The 22,787-nt window shown below is 33.3% G+C and overlaps 1 protein-coding gene across 4 annotated transcripts; it reads right to left on the minus strand.

The window, feature by feature from the left end:
• Positions 1–1,454: 1,454 nt before the first annotated feature.
• On the minus strand, positions 1,455–22,781 carry LOC136033193 (low-density lipoprotein receptor-related protein 2-like). 4 transcript variants are annotated; one of them, XM_065713901.1, is made up of 7 exons: positions 22,692–22,781; positions 20,753–20,951; positions 17,112–17,273; positions 14,552–14,695; positions 12,239–12,641; positions 10,192–10,543; positions 1,455–2,798 (listed from the first exon to the last, which is right to left on the minus strand). In XM_065713901.1, the coding sequence occupies exons 2-7, from the start codon at positions 20,899–20,901 to the stop codon at positions 1,675–1,677; spliced, it is 2,334 nt and encodes a 777-aa protein (XP_065569973.1). In that variant the 5' UTR covers positions 20,902–20,951; positions 22,692–22,781; the 3' UTR covers positions 1,455–1,674. The 4 variants fall into 4 exon arrangements, with proteins under 4 accessions (XP_065569973.1, XP_065569976.1, XP_065569974.1 ...); XM_065713904.1 differs by lacking the exons at positions 14,552–14,695; positions 17,112–17,273; positions 20,753–20,951; positions 22,692–22,781 and adding an exon at positions 14,300–14,359; XM_065713902.1 differs by lacking the exons at positions 14,552–14,695; positions 17,112–17,273; positions 20,753–20,951; positions 22,692–22,781 and adding an exon at positions 14,073–14,124.
• Positions 22,782–22,787: the final 6 nt, after the last annotated feature.

Raw genomic sequence — 22,787 nt, forward strand, 5'->3', positions numbered from 1 at the left:
AATTGCTTGTTTTTCATTTGATTCTAATATTTTATCCGCAAAATGTGAACTAACTTTGAATACTGTGATTGCGTCACAACAAATATTTCATGGTATAATTTGGTCGAAAAACCGACAAAGCGTTGCCAACGCTGCTGATCAATCAAAATTTATTCACAACAAGATTGGAAACAAAGCAAATGAATAAAATTTTCATTCTTTAATGAAATTGTTTTTAGTTTATTAATTGATCAATATTTTCTATTATTTTTTATTTATGACTTATATTGTTTAGTTATCATTAATTGTTTTAATTATTATTGTTTTATGTTTATTTTTTTTAGGTCATTTTTATTTTTAACTATTTAGTAAGTTATTAAGTATTTAATAAAATGAAATTGAAAAGATTAAATAAATGATTAAAGCCATTTAATTACTTATCGGAATTCTTTGTCTCAAAAATTTCTGCGACCGGGGCAAGTACCCCCTCTGCCTCTTCCCTAAGTCCACGAGCAGTGGTGATCTCCACATTCTTTCTATAACGGTATTCCTAATGACGTACTCTGGAGAAGTTTCTTCAGGTTGAAAATGACGGGAAAACGGGGATTTCTTGATGATACTTACAGTATATTCACAGGAAAGAATAATCGAAATATTTCATTCAAATTACTTCCCATACATTTTAACCTGGATAGCAATAAGGAAAAAGTTATTAAATACACCTTTTCTGATACCAGGTTTCATTCACTATTCTCCTTAATTCAGCGGTGCCAATTCATGTTGGAGGTGGTGGGGGGCAAAAGTATATATATAACTCTAGGAGGGCAAAAGTTTTTCTCCATTGAAATTACCAAAAAGTAATTATTTCAGAATTTAGGGGGGAGGGGGAAGAATATCCCCCGCACCCCCAATTGACGTACACCTGCTGAGTAACCAATTTAGTGCACCATTCATACTATTTTGGTCTCTCAATTCTTTAACAGATGGACAAAAAGTATCATTTAGCTCAAGAAAGCTTTTGGTGGGAGTGTAATACAGATTTTTAATGAAAAGTAGAATATCTCTTTTACTACTACTATATAGAGTATTGTATTCCCTGGTAGATGTAGGTGTTCTAAATGTCAGAAGTAAATCTTTGGGAAATCTAAATGTAACTGCGAAATTTACCATCTACATGAGAACGCCTTTATTAGATTCAGAATATGTTCAGAACAGTACTGTTCTAAATGTCGAACGTAAATCTTTGGGTAATCTATTTGTAACTACGAAATTTAGTAAATCTACATCTACAAGGCATATTTACAGGGGATATTATATTCTAATATAGTATTGGTGACTGGAATATAATAATTCCGTTTTAAAACTGCAGCGAAAAAATTCAACCCTAAGTGCGGAAATGCTTATGCTTATTTGTGCTTCTTGAGCCATTGTAGCCATGGCGTTGGGCTAGAAAATAAACTCAAAGGAAAAGAATATTAGTTAAACAATAATTTATTAATCTTCGTTCGCATAAAATAACAAATTCCTATTTACAATCTGTTCAACAGTAAAAACCTTCATAATTTAAAACAACATTTATCTGTTAGGAATCTGGACGGATGGATTCAGTTGACAGCCCAAACAGAAGGCACAATTACATAGGCCTATCATATAATAATTGATTATTATGGCATTCCATAAGTCAGGCAAGTCCAGTTAACACTCTGAAAACTCTTCCTCTACCACAAGTTGTTGGGTATCTTTTCCTGTATCAACTTCATTAACATCTAGCTCTCTTCGTTTTAAGTTGATTCGCGGGGATGATTTGTGTACCACGCTAGATGGCGTCAGTACAGCAGTTTCAATAACCGGGTTTACACTACCTGCTGGTATATCTTGCATCGCTTCATAAACTGGGTTGGTAAAATCTCTTGGTTTATCTACTTCTGTAGCAGCGTCAGGGCTTTGAGGCGCGGTCGGACCGAACTCAACATTTGTGCCCTGTCGGAAGGCAACGCTCGGGCTACTGAGAGGACCGAAAGAGCTGCCCTTTCCCCTATATCTTTTCACATATATAAAACCACCAGCAACTCCAAGAGCTAATAGAATTATGACCAGAACAATTGGTATTGCAATAGCAGCACTGTTAGTGGACTCTTCTGGCACAAGTCTCTTCTGGACAAAAAATTCGCAGTATCTACCCTGGAAGTCAGTTGGACATTTGCACATCATGTTGCCGTTCTCATCTACATCACAAGTGCCACCGTTTTGACAGGCACAGCGGAAAGGCAGAGCTTTCGCTTTCTCGTATGGTGCATCACATAATACTTCACTCGCCATCTGTGTTCCAGTACTGTCTGGACATACACATTTATGTCCACCGGGTACAAGCAAACACAAATGAGAACACTGGGCGTTTAAGCATGCATTGCTTAAGGTAGTGTTGTATCTGAAGTCTGTAAATATTTTCACAGAGCTGGGTGATGTTATATCTTTAGCCAGACGGACGTAAACTCCTCTTCCAAACTTATCTTGCTTTCTCAGTTCCCCTTTGTCACGAGTCACCCAGAATACAGATGATTCATACACATCTAAAGCAATTGGATGATCTAAATAGTCACCTCGAAGTACGACAGTTCTGCCACTACCATCTGGTCTCATACTCTCAATAATGTTGAGCTTAGCATCTGCCCAGTAGACATTGCCACCCATGCTATGATCAACGGTGAGACCAGTTGGGTGGCCAAGACGATCTGAGACAAGAACACGTCGCTTACTTCCGTCCATCCAAGAAGACTCAATACGAGGAGCAGTACCAGCATCAGCCCAGAACATTGTTCCTGAAAAAATATATATATTATATGACTGAGTATTTTTGTTATACAAATTTAATATTATAATTGAATACTTCAACGACATTTTGTATTTTAATATTTAAGTATATTTATAAAAATCGTTATTGCTGATTATTGCCAGTTAAATAAAACCCGCTCCTTTGTCTCTTTCTGTATCTTCTCTCTCTTTAACTTTTGAAATGCGCAATTTCTGTAATTTAAGTATGTATGAGCATATTTTGGGCCATGTCAATTTTGACTAACAGCAAAATGGTAGTCAATTTTTCCTCAAAATACATCAAGCTATCAAGCCACTCAGAATAAAAGCAATAAATCATATTTAATTTAAATATAAAATTTAGTGTCAGTCGATTTAATTAACAAATTACAAGAAAAAGGCGATAATAATAATTGAAAATTTAAGGTGTCTAAATCCTTAGTCCTTCACTAGCCGAGTTGTTGGCACGCTAGACTTGAAATTTTTAGTCCGCTAGGACGGGGGTTCAAATCTAGGAGTGGGGTCACTATTATTTAGTTTGGAACAGGAGTCACTGAATTGAATCCACAAGCTTCGCCAGAGTCAACCTCGCTCTGAATAGGTATCCGGACAAAATCTGGGGAAATTGAACAGCGGGATTGTGCACAAGTACAGGATGGTTGGCCGAAGGGCCAACCATCACAACCCCTACTGTATTTCCTGGCCGAAGGGCCTTAAAATGAAAATCAACACTGTAAATACGGACTGTGAAGTCTAATGCCATGCTCTTCACCTTCCGAAGCTTAAAACGAAAATCAACACTGTTAATACGGACTGTGAAGTCTAATGCCATGCTCTTCACCTTCCGAAGCTTAAAACGAAAATCAACACTGTAAATACGGTCTGTGAAGTCTAATGCCATGCTCTTCACCTTCCGAAGCTTAAAACGAAAATCAACACTGTTAATACGGACTGTGAAGTCTAATGCCATGCTCTTCACCTTCCGAAGCTTAAAACGAAAATCAACACTGTTAAAACGGACTGTGAAGTCTAATGCCATGCTCTTCACCTTCCGAAGCTTAAAACGAAAATCAACACTGTAAATACGGTCTGTGAAGTCTAATGCCATGCTCTTCACCTTCCGAAGCTTAAAACGAAAATCAACACTGTAAATACGGTCTGTGAAGTCTAATGCCATGCTCTTCACCTTCCGAAGCTTAAAACGAAAATCAACACTGTAAATACGGACTGTGAAGTCTAATGCCATGCTCTTCACCTTCCGAAGCTTAAAACGAAAATCAACACTGTAAATACGGTCTGTGAAGTCTAATGCCATGCTCTTCACCTTCCGAAGCTTAAAACGAAAATCAACACTGTAAATACGGTCTGTGAAGTCTAATGCCATGCTCTTCACCTTCCGAAGCTTAAAACGAAAATCAACACTGTTAATACGGACTGTGAAGTCTAATGCCATGCTCTTCACCTTCCGAAGCTTAAAACGAAAATCAACACTGTAAATACGGTCTGTGAAGTCTAATGCCATGCTCTTCACCTTCCGAAGCTTAAAACGAAAATCAACACTGTTAATACGGACTGTGAAGTCTAATGCCATGCTCTTCACCTTCCGAAGCTTAAAACGAAAATCAACACTGTAAATACGGTCTGTGAAGTCTAATGCCACACTCTTCACCTTCCGAAGCTTAAAACGAAAATCAACACTGTTAATACGGACTGTGAAGTCTAATGCCATGCTCTTCACCTTCCGAAGCTTAAAACGAAAATCAACACTGTAAATACGGTCTGTGAAGTCTAATGCCATGCTCTTCACCTTCCGAAGCTTAAAACGAAAATCAACACTGTTAATACGGACTGTGAAGTCTAATGCCATGCTCTTCACCTTCCGAAGCTTAAAACGAAAATCAACACTGTAAATACGGTCTGTGAAGTCTAATGCCATGCTCTTCACCTTCCGAAGCTTAAAACGAAAATCAACACTGTTAATACGGACTGTGAAGTCTAATGCCATGCTCTTCACCTTCCGAAGCTACAACGGTCGTTAGGACCTTTATTTATTAGTCAATATAAATAAGAATTGACGCAACAATGGATTGACAAACCATTTTAAGTAGCTAGTAGCAGGCCAGTAAGACAATAGCCATAGGAAAGAAAAAAATTATACTCTCTTGTAAGAACCAGAAGCTTTCTAACTCTGACTGTACAATACTCGGTTCAGATAGCGATCGCCCAAAATGTCAATGATTTTTTTTTTCTTTCATCGGATTAATGATCGGTAAAGAGTTAATGACATTTATACATGTAGTAAGTTCAACTTGATCTAAGGTTTTCACAATATTCTTCTATGTGAGAACGAGCAAACCCCGTTCTTTAAGATTTCTTAAAGATTTTGAAAAGAAACTTTTTTTGTGTTTTCTTAAAAAAACCCATAGAATTCAAAAATACCATTATTAATATTCAATAAAAAATCAAAAACCAAAAGAAAAATCATTTTGGCTACACAAAATAGAAATGCAAAATAGTAGTTTTGAGAAAAAAAGCCCTAATTACCAAACCTCAGACCATAAAATTTGTGTTATACAAACTATATCAAAGAGCTATTAGTAGACACCAGGCGCGCACCCAATGTATGGTCTAAATGGGCTTTAGCCCCCCTCCTCTCAAGAAAAAAAATTTCATTCTGTTTTTAAAACTATTTTAATGTGCTCGATTTTATCATTCATTCCCTAGTACCTACTCAAAACTTACATTCAAAGAGCTAAAATAAACTTGAAATAATGCCTTAAAATACATTTTTTCTAAGGAATAGTCAAAATTTTCTGTTGGTTGGCCGAGGGACCCCCAATGAGACCACACATAAATATTTTCTGAGTGCACCACTGGTAAATATAAAAGCATAAAGTAACAATAGTTTTTTTTCTATGAGTTACTATCAATATTAAAAGGTTTAGTGGGTTTTTTTCCTTTGGTTTGTCGGTTTAGATCAACCTCTTTTTATAAGGTTTAGATTTTCAATGAATTTATTTTCTTTTCAGACTCTGTTATTTGAACTTGTTCAGTTTAATAAGGCCATGCTGAGACCGAGTTCGTCCTGTCTAAGTGGAAAATTTGGTCAAAGTGATGATAAAAGACTAAAAAGCCTAATTAGAGTAATTCCAAGACAGATAGTCTCTGTGAGAGGTGAAGCTAGCATAGCTTTTTCGTCATATTTTCAATTGATTTTTTCATGGCATTAATATATATATATATATAATTATTTAATGTGAACAAATCCATATGCTTCAATATTTTTTCTCAATTTTATATAGTTGTTCATTTTGTTGTAATGGTGGTTAAGTTATTCTTATATTGTTAATTTTTTTTTGTCATGTGTTTTTTTCTGTTTTTACCTTTATTCTCTTATAATAATTTATTTGTGACCCACTTGAAGCAGCGGAGTATAAAACGAACACACACACACAAAAAAAAACTTCTGATAACACATTAAATTACTATAGAAAACATTTTAGAATACAACAAAAATTGGAGGAAACGAAAACAAGATGACTTGAGAGCCTTTAAATATTTTCTTTTTAAAACAGGATACAATCCAGAAAGATATAAAACCGAGTGATCACAAAAGCAAGAATAAATTTGTGAAAGGGCTTTGCGGTTGTATTTCCCCCTGTTCACAACAATTTTAGAATAACCCACTTGAAGTTTAACCTTAGCATCAGAAACAATTTTATTACTAAAAGAGACTAAATTGTTAGCAAAGGTAATGCCCAACTACCTTAAAGAAGTCACGCACGGAATGCTAAAGTCAAAACAATTATGTCTAGAAGATTGGTTAGGAGCTAGCATAGCTTTTTCGTCATATTTTCAATTGATTTTTTCATGGTATTCCACTTCTACTTTCTCACTTTATCATTACTTCCACTCCCAATACTTTCCAACATTACTCTTATTTTACTTTTCTTAATTCTCAGTTTCTTAATCCACTCCAATTTTTTAAGTGGGTTATGAGACAAAATATATATATTTGATCATTTTCACACTTAATTATTTTCAATAGAAAAATATAATGAATAAAGTAAATATATTATATTTAATATATTTATACACTTTAAATACTTATATTCTAAATAATATACAATATTTTTATATACAATAATATCTATATACATTAAATTTTAAATACACTATGAATATAGTGGAGCGTTATAATATATGGATAGTTCTGAAAAAAAAACAGTCTCTTGAGTTTAGCTTAAGATTAACTTATAGAACTACTGGTAATATATTGAAGTTTCTCCATTGATATTTCATAGTCACATATTTTCTAAGTTTATTTTTATTATATTTATTATATATGTTTTATTTATTTAATTTTATCTTATGCATTTTTTTTATTTATATTTTTTTAATATCTATTTCATTTATCTATTAATTTATTTTTATTTTTTTATTATATATATATATATATATATATATATATATATATATATATATATATATATATATATATATATATCTATTATATTTTCAAGTTTATTCTTCGTAATTGACATAATTCCAAATTCTTTTTAGCTTTCGAGAACGTTCCTGTGGCACAACCTTCTCCACACAAAACTGCTTGAGTATTGAAAACGATTGAAATGGATTTAAATATACAATTAAACTAAATAACAGTTCAAATAGGGATAAATCCTTTTATTAGAAAGTGAAAAAGTAATAAAAAAAATACTAGATATTTTGATCACATACACTGTGACCTTCATCAATAGAAGTCATCAAATGTCCACCATCATCAGTATATATGTTGATGACAGTCACTTGTATATGTGATCAAAACATACAGCATTTTTTTTTATTGTTTTTTTTTTTCACTGTCTAATAAAATGATTTATCCCTATTTGAAAACTGTTATTCAACGTCATGGAAAGGCAGTGTGGTCTTCGAAAATACCTATATACAGTTAGGCTAAAGATATCTCAGAAAATTCTTAAAAAAAAATTAACAACTATAATAAAATCCAAATATACAGTTAAATTGCTCATACCCAAAACCCATAATTTTTGACATATTTGATACTTGTAAGCTCCACTGTCTAAATCCTAACTTATCAATAAAGTAAGTTGAGCTTAAAACTAGAGGCCCCCAAAAATCGCAAAATAATTCTGACCCATGCCATTGGTCTTAAAATGTTTTACAATTTTTTTCTATAGCATATTGTATTTTGACACAATTTGTTCTTTTTTCGAGTTTATTGAAGTTAGTTTTTCTCGTGTTTGTTCCAAAGGACTATATTTGGTCTGTATTAGGCCGTCTATTATATAGGCTAGTATATAGCTGAACTACATGTTTTTCTCTTTGGGCAAAAGTAAAGAATGATTGAGACAAATAGAATATATTATATTATATAGAAGTATATCTTTTTCAGTTTTTGCCATTATTCTTATAGTTTTGCTGGATCACGTTATATGATGTAGGCTACGTCATATAGTGCTCTATTCTAAATGTCGATCTTTGGTCCAAGCCCTTCAGAGTAGAACTCCTAACCCTACTTTTGTTACTCCCAAAAACTTCCCTTAGGCACCAATTCTTGGGGCACCTTCTTTATTTTTATATTTCTTAAATAAAAGATGAAAATCCTTACGTCTTGTCCTAAGACTACTACACGTCCATCAGATTACCAAGAAATGACATAGTCAGCTGAAAGTTGACATTTTCTTTAACCCCTTACTCCCCTCATCCTGAACACTCGACCATAGCTACATTTATGATCTAAGACGCTAATCCTTAAACTTCAATATAAGCTACACCTATAGATACTGGAAAGAAGCTGCGTAAAGAGTCAAGGACTCGGACTCACTTTTAATTGCTCTCGAAAGCATACTTTGCAACTAATTCGGCGGCACCTTGCTTAGCTTTCTATTTTTATGTAATTTTCCACCCCTTGTTTTGGATTCTTGCCAAAGATTCTGAGCCTCCTCAAATTATTTCCAAAAATATTTTGATGTCCATTTAGAAGCACCTTATTTTTTCTTTTTTTTTTTTTAATGTTTTTGCGACTTCTCAAATAAAAAACAGTTAAGCATAAAAGAAATTTTTAAGTTTAATATGGTAGCAGTTTTAAACTTCATAAACTGAGGGGGGGGGGACAAGATATACAACAAATACAATTGTGATAATAAGTTAATTAATTACCTTAATAGGAGTGGAAAAATATAAATAAAAGAAATTTAATGTTTACCATTGTAGTGCAGAAAAACAGGGAGGGGGGGGACATTTGCACTGTCCAGAAATAGAGCCACCACTACTCTAATCCTTAAGCTACAGGCACATACCAAACCATCACATACAGTTAAGAAACGGCATAATGTGTTGAAAGTTCGGGTTTTCTCTAAATCCCCCCTCATCCTCAAGCACCTTAATAGGAGTTTAAAAATTAAAAAGACAATAGAAATTTAGTGTTCACCATTGTAGTGCAGAAAAACAGGGAGGGGGGGACATTTGCACTGTCCAGAAATAGAGCCACCACTACTCTAATCCTTAAGCTACAGGCACATACCAAACCATCACATACAGTTAAGAAACGGCATAATGTGTTGAAAGTTCGGGTTTTCTCTAAATCCCCCCTCATCCTCAAGCACCTTAATAGGAGTTTAAAAATTAAAAAAACAATAGAAATTTAGTGTTCACCATTGTAGTGCAGAAAAACAGGGAGGGGGGGACATTTGCACTGTCCAGAAATAGAGCCACCACTACTCTAATCCTTAAGCTACAGGCACATACCAAACCATCACATACAGTTAAGAAACGGCATAATGTGCTGAAAGTTTGTATTTCCCCTAAATCCCCCCTCAGCCTCAAATTCCACCTATTACTGAATTTACGATCTAAGCCTCAGAAGTCAGAACTAGGTTCACCTATGAATGTTGATAAGAAAAGGAAAATGCACTTGTAGCTGGATTCAGTTATAATTCCTCCCAAAAAACATACTTTCAGGGGCACCTGTAGTATTTTAACTTCATGTATTTTTGCATTTTTTAAACTTTGCGATGTTAAAGTATATTTATATAATAAAAATTTAATGGAAACTAAAAACAGTAAATTATCATTTTTTATGGTTACACTACTACTCCCATCTCAACTAATTAAGGAGCGACATAGTTTTCTAAAACTTAATTGTTGCCAAAACTATCCAACTCCCTCCCCTCCTCCTCAAAAATCAACTATGAGTAGATTCATGATATCAGTCTCAAAGGCCAGTACTAGATAGACATGTAGATGTAGGTAAGGAAAAGGACAAGTAAGTTTATAAGAGAAAAATAGGTCATTGGGAAGAAGAAGATAATGAAAGGAAATCGACAAAAAGAGAAATGAAAAATGATTATTGGTAAGATGAAGAGAAAAGAATATTACCTGTAGCTGGATTAAGAGCCAAAGATGTTGGGTTCTCCAGCGCCCCTGTAACAACTGATCTTTTATATCTGCCATCTAGAGTTGTAGCCACAATTCTTGTTTTTCCTTTGGCTCCTTGTTTATCAGCCTCGATGAAATATAGGACTTCCGAAACCCAATCTACAGATATAGATGTTGGTCTGGCGCTATCCCCAATCGGTATATTCAAATTTTGTGCATGGCCAATTTGTACATCAGACCCATCTGGGATGAAAGAGCGTTTAATTACGCGGTCAGCGCCATCAGCCCAATAAACAATTCTGCTGTTTATGTCGTAATCAAGGCTGTCAATACGACGCTCTCTACGAACGACCTGGGAAGGTGAAAGGCTCTCATTAGTTATCTAAAATATGTAATTCGCCTAAATAATGAGTTAACCTAGTTAGTTAATAAAAATATATAAATAAAACTTTCTTATATATTGATAATTGAAAACTAAATAAGGGATTTAAAATTTACGTTAATACAAATTTTAATTCTTATAGATTTACCAGCTTTTCCAAACGATACGGCATATTTTATTCCAATAAATCAAACACGACTAAGATAATTTTGATACTTATAATTATTTTACGTTATTATCTTAATTGATTATTCTAATTATAACTTTTATTATTTCAATCATTTATTTTAATATTATCAGACAAACTGAAAATGATTCTGTAACTCATCTGACAATCACTCTTGACATCTTAACAATTAGCCATCTGCTTTGTCACAATTTTTTTTACAAATTAAAATACTAAACGACACATAGATTAATGATACAATTAATAATAAAAGGCTTGCTTTATTCCTTCTTCCAGTACGAGACTAATAAAGTAATTAACCCATATTAATTATTTTAAATTAATCGTAATAAATGTCTGATTAACTATTTATTTTAATTATTTCACATCCAAGAAGTTAACAATGACCTATCTGTCAATCACACTTGACATCTTGACAGTGACTCATCTAGTATCTTACGATTTTTTTTTCCTTATTCAAAAATAAAAAAAATATATATCACTTTATTCCTGAACCAAATGCTTGTACATGATCCCATTATGTATATAAAACCACCAATATTCCATTTAATGATAATTCTACTGATTTCTTCTAAGACAACCAAAAAAGTTGAACAAGAAACAAAAAATATAACCCTTTTCTCTTTCCTTTTCATCATTCTGAACCCATAATCTGAAACCCAAACTATCATAAAAAAAACCCTCAAAACACTGAAAACCAGCCCCTATCACCAAACAAAATTCAAATTTCTTCCCTTCAAAAATACACACTTAGGCTCCTAGAACATATTGACAGAAAAAAAAGAGAATAAAAAGAAGGAAAATAAAGTTAAGCAAAATTTCATCTTTGATTCTCTTTCTTTTCTAAGCTAGCCAAAATCTTAAATCTTGTACTTATTTTTAGATTTAGTTTGAAGTTATCCTAGATTTTCTTTCAAATATCTCTGGGTCAAGATGGGTGGACTAAACGGAAAACGGCATATAATAAAACCTCAAAAATGGAATAAAGGCGTAAAATTGTAGTGGAACTACTGTAGCATAAAAAAATTACAAAAAAGACCATTAATAAGGAAAAAACGGTAGAAACACGAGAAAGTAGGAGACCTGCCACAAATTTCATATTGGATGTTGAAAACACTCTCCTTCGGCCCTCCCACCCCAAACAGAGAATCCGTGGAAAAATTTGGACGACCAAACTAAAAAAGTATGCTCAACAGTAGCTGGACAAAAAGTGTATTTCCCAATATTGCTTTCTAGAGCTATAATGCGAGAAAGGTTGAGATGGTTAGAGCACGTTCTGCAGATGAAGAACAACTCTTCCCAGTTTGGGGTGGGAAGATGTTGTGAGGGAAATGGGAACTTCCTGGGTAGGGTGTAAAGAGGTTTTTTTCAATAGGTCGCGACGGAGAAGGAGCGTGCGTAGCTGTTTTGGCCTCTGGCGGCTTGGTGCTGCAGTGAGTTGTTAGTAGAAGTAGTAGAAATAAAAGAATATAAATTACCTCCACTTGATGATTTCTTCCAGTTACATTGACAGCTGTTATGTCATCACCAGACGCTATGAGCACCACCAAAGGTGAATCAGCCTTGCATATGCTTCTTTGAGGATCAACTGGTGTGAATCCTTCAAGACAACTGCACATATAAGAGCCTTTAAGGTTAGTACACACTTGAGAACAATTATGACCAAAGGTTGCACATTCATCAATATCATCACAGATTTTGGGATTGCTTCTCGATATGATGTACCCTTTATTGCAAACACATATGTAACCTCCTCCAGTGACATTGTGACAGCTGTGTTCACATCCACCGTTATCTTCCACAGAGCAAGATTTTGCCTTATGACAGCCTCTTTCGTCACTTTCATCACCGCAGTCATCCTTTAAGTCACATAACATTGACCTAATAATTAAAGAATTTAAAAGTATGATTTGATCATTTACACAAATGCATCATAAGCATAAACCACAATAAATTATTCTAGAAAGTGAATTAAAATTCTAAGATATCTCTTTTAATTCTTTTAAAACTAGCAGAAAACATGTTAGTAGGGCAAGAATTAGCTTATCTTCCTTTACATTACACAAAAAAGCTAATAATTTAGACATCTACCGTGACTTTTCTATGAGAAGAAAACTTAGATAGCAGTAGGTATCTAGGAAATGCTTAAATCGTTTATACATGTTTAGCATATTCTCCATCTGCACGGTTAAAGCAGCTACCTCACCTGGCAAGTCCTCGTTACGAAATATCTATTCCTTTTTATTGGGGAATAAGGACTAAAACATCTTAAAAAGAGGGATGCTAAATAAACCCTTTCTTCTACTTCATTTATGGGATATTTTCACTTTCTTCGTATGGTCGATATTAAGTCCTGAGCCTTGATATTGGCTATTCCATCTAGTCCTCTAAAAACTATACATCCGTAAGTATTGTTTTTCAGATTTTACGAAGAAAAGCGGTAAAACTTACTTATCAATGCGTATTTTACAGAACTTTTCGATTTTACGAGTTTCATAATGAAAACACGATTTATCAACTACGAACTGTTCACGATTTTACTACTTACACGATTATAGAACTATAAGGCTTATAACGAAACTGTTAAGCCTTACTTGTCAATGTGGTAGTGACTTACGCAATGGAATTATGGGGTAAAGTCAAATTCCCTGTACTTGAGGCCCAGGGAACCTTGAGATGAGTCATTCCACTTGGACCTCTACGAACTATATAATTTTACCAAATTTTTCAATTTTACAAATTACGAATTATAAAATAGAATTTACGAAATACAAATTATTTATGATTTTACGAGTTATACGATTATACGATTTATGAAAAAAAGTGGTGAAACTTATTCGTCAATACAGTTGTGATGAGAACGTTCGAATTCAGTGGTAAAGGTCACATTCTCTGTGTTTGAGGTACAGAGAGCCTTAAGGTGGGCCACCCCACCTGCACCTCTACGAATTATTTGATTTTAATCAAATTATTCGATTTCGCAAATTGAGAATACGAATTATTTACGCTTTGGTAAACTATGTAATCAAATTATTTATGAATAAAAGTAGTAAGATTTACTTGTCAATACAGTTGTGATTTGTGCATTGGAATTCTGTAGCAGAGTCACATTCTCTGCGTTTCTAGCATAGTGGATCTTAAGATGGGCCATTCCACCTGGCCCTCTATGAATTATACAATTTTACCCAATTTTCCGATTTTACGAGTTACGAATTAAAAAACACGATTTATAAATTACGAATTATTCACGATTTAAAAGAATTATGCAAATACACAGTTACACAGTTTATGAACTAAAGTGCTAAGACTTACTTGTCAATACAGTTGTGATTTGCGCATTGGAATTCTGTAGCAAAGTCACATTCTCAGGCCCTCTATGAATTATACGATTTTACCAAATTTTACGATTTTACCGAATTTTCCGATTTTACGAGTTACGAACTAAAAAACACCATTTATAAATTGCGAATTATTCACGACTTGAAAAAATTATGCAAATAGACAATTACACAGTTTATCAGCTAAAGTGCTAAGACTACTTGTCAATACAGTTGTGATTTGCACATTGAAATTCTGTGGTGAAGTCATATTGTCGGTGTTTGAGGTAAAGGGGACTTTAAGATGGGTCATTCCACCTGATCCTCTATGAATTTCAGGATTTTTCTGAATTTTCGGATTTTACAAGTTATGAATTAAAAAACACGATTTATAAATTACAAATTATTCACGACTTAAAAGAATTATGCGATTACAAAGTTACACAGTTTATGAACTAAAGTGCTAAGACTTACTTGTCAATACAGTTGTGATTTGCGCATTGGAATTCTGTGGTGAAGTCACATTCTCTGTGCTTAAGGCACATTGTTATATTATTCTCATCAGAACCATCACTACAATTATCAACACCATCACAGGTCTGCCATTGTGGAATGCATCTGCAATGTGTACATATTCTCAGTCAGTTGTAATAACCCCAACTATGAATAACTATAACTCCAACTATGAATAACTATAACCCCAACTATGAATCCCCAACTGTGAATAACTATAACTATAACCCCAATTATGAATAACTATAACTATAACCCAACTATAAATCCCCAACTATGAACAACTATTAATATACCCCAACTATAAATAACAATAACTATATTAGTTGTTATTATTTTTAACATTATTTAATGTAATTTAATTAATTAATTTAATTAATTAATTAAATTAGTAATTTTTCCTGTTATACGATTTTCCCTGATTACGATTTTTACTGATTTCTATTAGTTAAACATTATCCTAAAGACTCTAGGACCTATCCCGCTGCACAGAATTGTACGACTTGTATAGAAATACCTATTGTATTAGAAAATTTGAATTTTTATATATTTGCTGCATTGTTAACTAGGATTTCTATTAAATTTTTAGTTCTGTTTCAGGAATATCAAGTCTGCTTGTATAAAACAGAATTAAGGTACCATTTTTGTCGTCAGGACCAGATAAAGGGCGATTAGACCCATTTGGACCCTGCAAAAAAATCTAATTGAGCCCCAAACCTATTGAATTCGATTCTTTTTATCCTGGCCTCTTCTGAATGGAACATTATAAATTCTTACTTTACACTTTAATAAAATTAATTTTAATAAAATTTGAATTTCAATAAATTTATTGCTTTACTCCATGCAGAGAATTGAATTTAACAGAGTCTTAACTAACAATTAATTAAGATAAATTAAACGCTTCCTGACTTGTAAGTTCCTTGCGTCAGACCTTCAGCGTGTTTGCCACAGCGGGTTTGAACTCTGGGCCCCGTCTTACCAAGCTGAGATCAAACCCACTCCGACATCACAGAGCTATTTTAGTTTTAGTTTTCAGCGTTTCCCTATTTTTAATGTTATTTTTTCTATTTATTTATTTTTCATTTATTTTTTATTTATTTATTTATTTTCTATTTATTTTTTTATTTTTTAACTATTTTTCTTCAGCAAAGATTCGCAAATACTTGTTTCAAAGATTATAGAATTAAAAAAAAGGCTTTTCTGCTATAGATTCAGTCAAGCCCAGAAGGGACTATTTTTTTTATTGAATATTTGAATTTACCGATATTCCAAATTCAAGTACATGCAAAAAAGATTAAAACGATTCAAAAATATAGTGGATAAGACGTAAATTGAAGTGGAGCGACACAGAAAATCTGAATAGCAGAAATTTTTTATAAATAAGAATTTTGTTATTACAATGTTTCCTCATAAGAGGCCACAGAGAAGGATGATACCCAGAATCAAAAAACAAGAAGCTATAAAATTTTTGTGATAACTAAGGAACAGAAAGTAAAGAAAAAAGAAAAAAATAGGAAAAAATGTGCAAGCTAAAACTAAAAACGGCGAACTAAATAATAATTTCGCTAAATCTCTGTTCCTACAAAATGAATAATAACGAAGGTTGGATGAGTTTTAATAGCCAAAAGGGAAAAAACAAGAAAAGGAAGATTGGTTGTTCTAATAAAAAATGAGTTAAATGAAAGAAAAAATGCACAACAAATTGAAAACTTAAAATTTAAAACAAATTTGTTTTTGTCTCGTACTTAAAAAAGCATTTAAAGCCAAGTTGCGAGTGTTTTGTTTTAGAAAGAAAGTTGGAAACTAAATAATAATTTCTCTAAATCTCTGTTCCTGCAAAATTAATAATAACGAAGGCTGGATGAGTTTTAATAGCCAAAGGGAAAAAACAAGAAAAGGAAGATTGGGTGTTCGAATGAAAAACTTTATTAAATGAAAGAAAAATTGTAAAGAAAAGATAGCGTAACGCAAATAAATAGTAGAAGCACAAATAATAAAATATATCATTAATACATAGTTGGAAAGAATCTACACCCCCTTTCCTACAAAAAAATCGTTGTTATTCTTATCCCATTGCTTCCATAGCAACACTCGTAGCTCCAGGGAGGGAGGTAATTCTCAATTTTTCTTCCAAGTCTACACCTCTTCATCCAGATTTGCAACCCCCTTTAGTATACGAATTATAAGGAACTTACGATTAGGGTTAAAATACTACTTTATTACTGACCCATATTAAACAGACTATTTGTAATACTTTTAAAATTTATTCTTGAAAAACATTTTTTAGGAGCCTAGCGGTACATGGTCTCCTAGGTGGGAGTTCCGTCTAAAAGGAGAGCATGAATACACTTGAACAATAAGGGATAGGGGGATAAAGCATCTCAAAAGCACGTGAGACTGGCAAGAGTCTTGAAGCCTAGACATGTCCATAAAATTTAATGGCACTCCCTTTGCCCCCTGCCCGTACTAATTAAAAATTTTACACTTAAGTTATTTTGTAAAGCACAAAAAATCTACACACCTTCCATTGTTGCATCTGAATCTGCCCAGACCAGTGCACAAGCTCTGGCACATGTCTGTGCTTTCATCACTTCCATCACCACAGTCATCGCTACCGTCACATTTATCTTCTTCGTCGACACAAACATGGTTCTTACATTCAAATCGGTCTTCTGGACAAAACCTATGGAATAGATGGATAAAAGTTTATTTGCAAACAAAAAACTTGCCAAAAAATAGGCATCCACATAAGTGCTTATCCCCTCCCATCTTTTGAATAAAAAAAAATTAGAGAAGCACAATATTCAGTAATATCAGGAACCTCATATCAGTAAGATCATAAGCTCAGTAATAAGAGTAATATCAGGAGCTTCAGTAACGTCAGGAACTTCATATCAGTAAGATCATAAATTCAGTAATAAGAGTAATATCAGGAGCTTCAGTAACATCAGGAACTTCATATCAGTAAGATCATAAACTCAGTAATGAGAGTAATATCAGGAGCTTCAGTAACATCAGGAACTTCATATCAGTAAGATCATAAACTCAGTAATGAGAGTAATATCAGGAGCTTCAGTAACACCAGGAGCTTAATATCAGTAAGATCATAAACTCAGTAATAAGAGTAATATCAGGAGCTTCAGTAACATCAGGAACTTCATATCAGTAAGATCATAAATTCAGTAATAAGAGTAATATCAGGAGCTTCAGTAACATCAGGAACTTCATATCAGTAAGATCATAAACTCAGTAATGAGAGTAATATCAGGAGCTTCAGTAACATCAGGAACTTCATATCAGTAAGATCATAAATTCAGTAATAAGAGTAATATCAGGAGCTTCAGTAACATCAGGAACTTCATATCAGTAAGATCATAAACTCAGTAATAAGAGTAATATCAGGAGCTTCAGTAACATCAGGAACTTCATATCAGTAAGATCATAAATTCAGTAATAAGAGTAATATCAGGAGCTTCAGTAACATCAGGAACTTCATATCAGTAAGATCATAAACTCAGTAATGAGAGTAATATCAGGAGCTTCAGTAACATCAGGAGCTTAATATCAGTAAGATCATAAACTCAGTAATAAGAGTAATATCAGGAGCTTCAGTAACATCAGGAGCTTAATATCAATAAGATCATAAACTCAGTAATAAGAATAATATCAGGAGCTTCAGTAATAACAGGAACTATCCCGTCAATATACCATTAGCAAACCTTTAACCCTCCCCTCTCCTTGTAAAACCTTGCATATATTAGATTCATAGTTAATTTTACATTTAATAAATCAAACACAAAGCTACAAGTTTAACACAAATTCTATTTAATATAAAGACCATTATTATTAGACAACCTGTGATAGCAGTGGGTTCACACTCTGATTGGCAATATGAGGCCCAAGAATCGATACCCCCTTTAACAAAGATTGGCGGTAAGCTTGCTTCTTGTCCCTGTAAAAAGACTCAGCAACTGAAAGGTTAATTTGACGCCCTCAGCCGACACAAGGGCTCTGGAAGATTTTTATACTCAATCTTTTATTATTAGGTTTTTTCTTGAAATTACATTTTTTTTTTTTAGTATTGTTTAATATCTAGTGGTGTAATTATTATTTTGTCTATCATTTTCTCTCAATTATACTTTGTTTTACAATTCTACACTTACGTTTACACTTTTTAACCTCCATTATACCTGGTCTCAAATGCACTTTTACTGTTTTGAGTGTATACCAGATACCTGTTCAACAGAAGGTTAAATGGGATGTCATGAATAAATCTAATTTAAAAAATAAAAACAATTAAAGAAGTCAAACATCCCTGGAGTGAAATAAATATGGCTTTTATTTATGAATTAATGGTTATTTATGGTTATTTACCATAAATAATTATTTATTATTTATAATTAATAATAATTATATATATTATTTATGGTTATAATTTCATAACTTTTAGTTTTTCACTTATTGGCTTACGATTTTATTCAAAAGAGCCAAAATGGTTTTGAGCAGCACCGTATTAAACAAATTCATTGGGTACAAGTTCCTAGCTTAATAAGGTTTTAAACCAATTAGGTTTTAACAAGGAGGAGTCAATCACTCTTTCCTGAAGGAGTAACTCCTCTTTAGCTTAAACTTCAAAACTGCTCCTCTGAGTTTATAACTCTATATTATAGTTATAATTTCACAACTTTTAGTTTTTCACTAATTGGCTTAAGATTTTATTCAAAAGGGCCAAAATGGTTTTGAGCAACACCGTATTAAACAAATTCATTGGGTACAAGTTCCTAGCTTAATAAGGTTTTAAACCAATTAGGTTTTAACAAGGAGTCAATCACTCTCTCCTGAAGGAGTAACTCCTCTTTAGCTTAAACTTCAAAACTGCTCCTCTGAGTTTGTCTTACGAACCGTCAATAGGATAAACTTTGAACTTTGGAAATTCCCTTATTTAAAATGCTTAACTCGGTTTTTCACAATAATACTAAATAAAATAAAATAAATAATAACCCTCATTAAAGTGTATTAGAAAGTAATTATAACGATTATTACAAAAATAATCATCCTTTTCCATCAATTTTAAATAGCAGAATACAAACTTGAAATTTTCTTTATTATTTAATTTAAATGTAAAATTTAAGAAATAAAATAAAACGAAATCTTTTTTTTTAAGTTCTGATTGAAAAAAATATTTTAAGTCAATGAAGACGATAAAATAAAGACACTTCACTATATGCTAAAAATTAAAATGTAGAGTGGGGGAGGATTCAATTTTGAAATGAAAATTTTCTATTTTTTAAATGGAAATACAAAAAAAATGCAAAATCTAGGAGAGGGAATTTGAGGTGAAATTTTTGGAAATTTTTCAATGAAAACTCCAAAAAAGGGATTTTCAAATATAGAGGGCAATGCCCTGCCCCTCTTGGTACCCCTGTATTCCATTAATTAAACATCGCAATCTGAGGGGAAAACCTTCGATTTTTACTAGGGAGCTCACAAATAAACAAAACTAACATTTTTTTTTATAACTCTAATAATTTCTTTCGCAAAAAAAAAATTCTACTTCCAAACAGCCACGAAAGTAAATTGACCATGGTCAATACTATTCAAGAATGAAGTCGTCTAAAACACTGTAACTTGAATATAATGAATTTAAATATGGTAATGATCAAATCTATATTCGTTTTCTTACACCATAGGCTGTACCCTAGAGAGGGAGAAGGGGCATCCTGCCTCCCATAATCTGGAACAAGACGAAGAATAGTACATTTTTTGGCTACTGGGGGACAAAAAAAGGAGATATATCACTGATAACCACGCAAAAAAAAAAACTTTACTTGATTTTTAAGACTGAGTTGTTTTTTTTAATTTGTTTCTGCAATAAAACTTTCCTATTAAAATAAATGTATATAGGTATCTTTTCTTAATCACCTTTAAATGAAAAAAATGTCACAAAACATGTTCTTAACTGTCAGTTACTATAGACTGTATTTCGTCCTTTATTAGGTTGCCACTCCTAATCTAAACTTGGTTTGACTAGTAATTATTATCCTCAAACAGTTGAAAATGAAGAAGTCATTGGAGGGATTCCGACAGAGAAGGGGGGGCAGCTGTTCATCTCCTACTTACCCTTTCATGAGTGCATGAATGATGAAAGCAATAGGGACTCACCTTCCATTTGGAAATCGGGGGGCACATCCTTCCTCATCAGTTCCGTCTCTGCAGTCCCGCTCTCCGTCACATCTGAATTGTTGAGCAATACAATGACCAGATTTACATTGGAATGTGTTATTAGGACAAACCATGGTATTGCAGTTCATTTCATCAGACTGATCTCTGCAGTCATAGTCGTGGTCGCATCGATATCGCCCTAAGTTGGAAAATATCATTTAAAACTTCATTATTTTTTTTGTTAGCGCATCATTTACCTGTCATATACCGTCATATACCTATGTACCTTATATAAATTCTAGAACTGGAACTTCAGCATCAGGTTATAAGAATATCATTGGAACGTCACTGGAACGTCACTTACCTATCATATATCGTGATATACCTAAGTACCTTATACAAATTCTGGAACTGGAACGTCAGCATCAGGCTATAAGAACATCATTGGAACTTCATTTACCACCCATATACCATGTACCTTACACAAATTCTGGAACCAAAACGTCCGTACCAGGTTATAAGAACGTCACTGGAATGTCATTATACAAATACCTTATACAAATTCTGGAACTGGAACGTCAGCATCAGGTTATACATAAGAAGCTAAGATTAAACTACTTTATCAAAATTAAATTATTAAGATTGTTATTGAGCTTTAAGATGAGATTAAATAAGATCGCACTTGAAACTTGTGCTTTTAAGCTGTTAATACTTTTTGCCAATGTGACTTTATTTGCCAATTTGACATGCCAATACCATAATTCTTCATGGACTTATTTAATGGTTCCGACCTTTTTTTTCAGGAAACTAATTTTAAGATATTCGTACTTATTTGTACAATTTCCACGCTCTGATCAAGGGGTCAATACTGAGAACATTATTCCATGATTCACTACAAAATCCAGTTGCCTTTAAATCTAGTTGGAAATTCCCTCCTCCCCTGAGCCAGGTCAAAAGAACCCTGCCCCCTCAAAAATAGAAAAAAACAGTGGGTGCAAAATGCACTCTTTTCCGAATAAATTTCAGGAGTATAACATTTCTCCGGAAAGAGAGCATACACTCAAGGTTCGAAAAATAATTTTTCTCAAGGAAATCCTTCAAAAATAGGTTTTACAAATCCCCCTTTTCCTTAAAAATATTCTTCAGTCTAGCCTAGATTGTCAGAGTAATCATACTTATATGGCACGTTTTTAAACAATCCAAGGTTTTGCAACCTAACACAACCCTAAAACATCTAAAGATAGAGCCTTAGTCAGTACCACAAGCCCACAATAGTCATTTGTGCGTATTTTTTTTTTTTAATCGGCCTAAGTTCCATACCTTAAAATAGCCCCAATTGCTTGCACCTCATTCTTCATCACAAAGGCGTAATAGATATTCATGTGTAAGTTTTGCGTAACTAGCCAAGGTTCTGCACGCTAAGAAGGCTCCAGCTACTTTATACTGTAGAGAAAATACCAAAACATTGGCCGCAAGGGAACTATTGGCATATCTTTGTTAATTTTTCCTCATTTATCTCAGGTGTTACACCTAAACGTAGCCTACTACTTCATTGTAAATAGAAAGTGCCACATTCTGTGTCACAAGGGCCAAATAGGTATGTGTACAGTCAGTGGGGTGCTCAATTTCTATTAAACTCAAGTTAAAGCACTCGAGTTTTATCTCAGATCAAAGTACTCAAGTTTCATGGCCTCTGTCTGCTACAATAATTATAATGTCATGTCAAAGACCAGAAGGCACATCTCTCTTCTTTTTCTTGCGATTTTAAAAGTTGTTCTGAATCAGTAAGTCAGTGGTTTGTATATCTGCCTGAATAATAAATGTTTTCCTAAAAATGCTCAAATTTTTTATTTGAACGTTTCTTAACACAAAACTTAAAAATCAAATATTGGATGAATTATATCAATCAGAAAGATGAATAAGAAAAAGTGGTACTTGCCTGGTATGCATTTACCATCAGCACATTGAAATTCGCTGGATGAGCAGTTTCTATACTGATCTAAACAAAGTCCTTCATCTTCATCAGAGCCGTCAG

This window comes from Artemia franciscana, chromosome 11 (assembly GCF_032884065.1).
Source record: "Artemia franciscana chromosome 11, ASM3288406v1, whole genome shotgun sequence".
NCBI lineage: Eukaryota > Metazoa > Arthropoda > Branchiopoda > Anostraca > Artemiidae > Artemia > Artemia franciscana.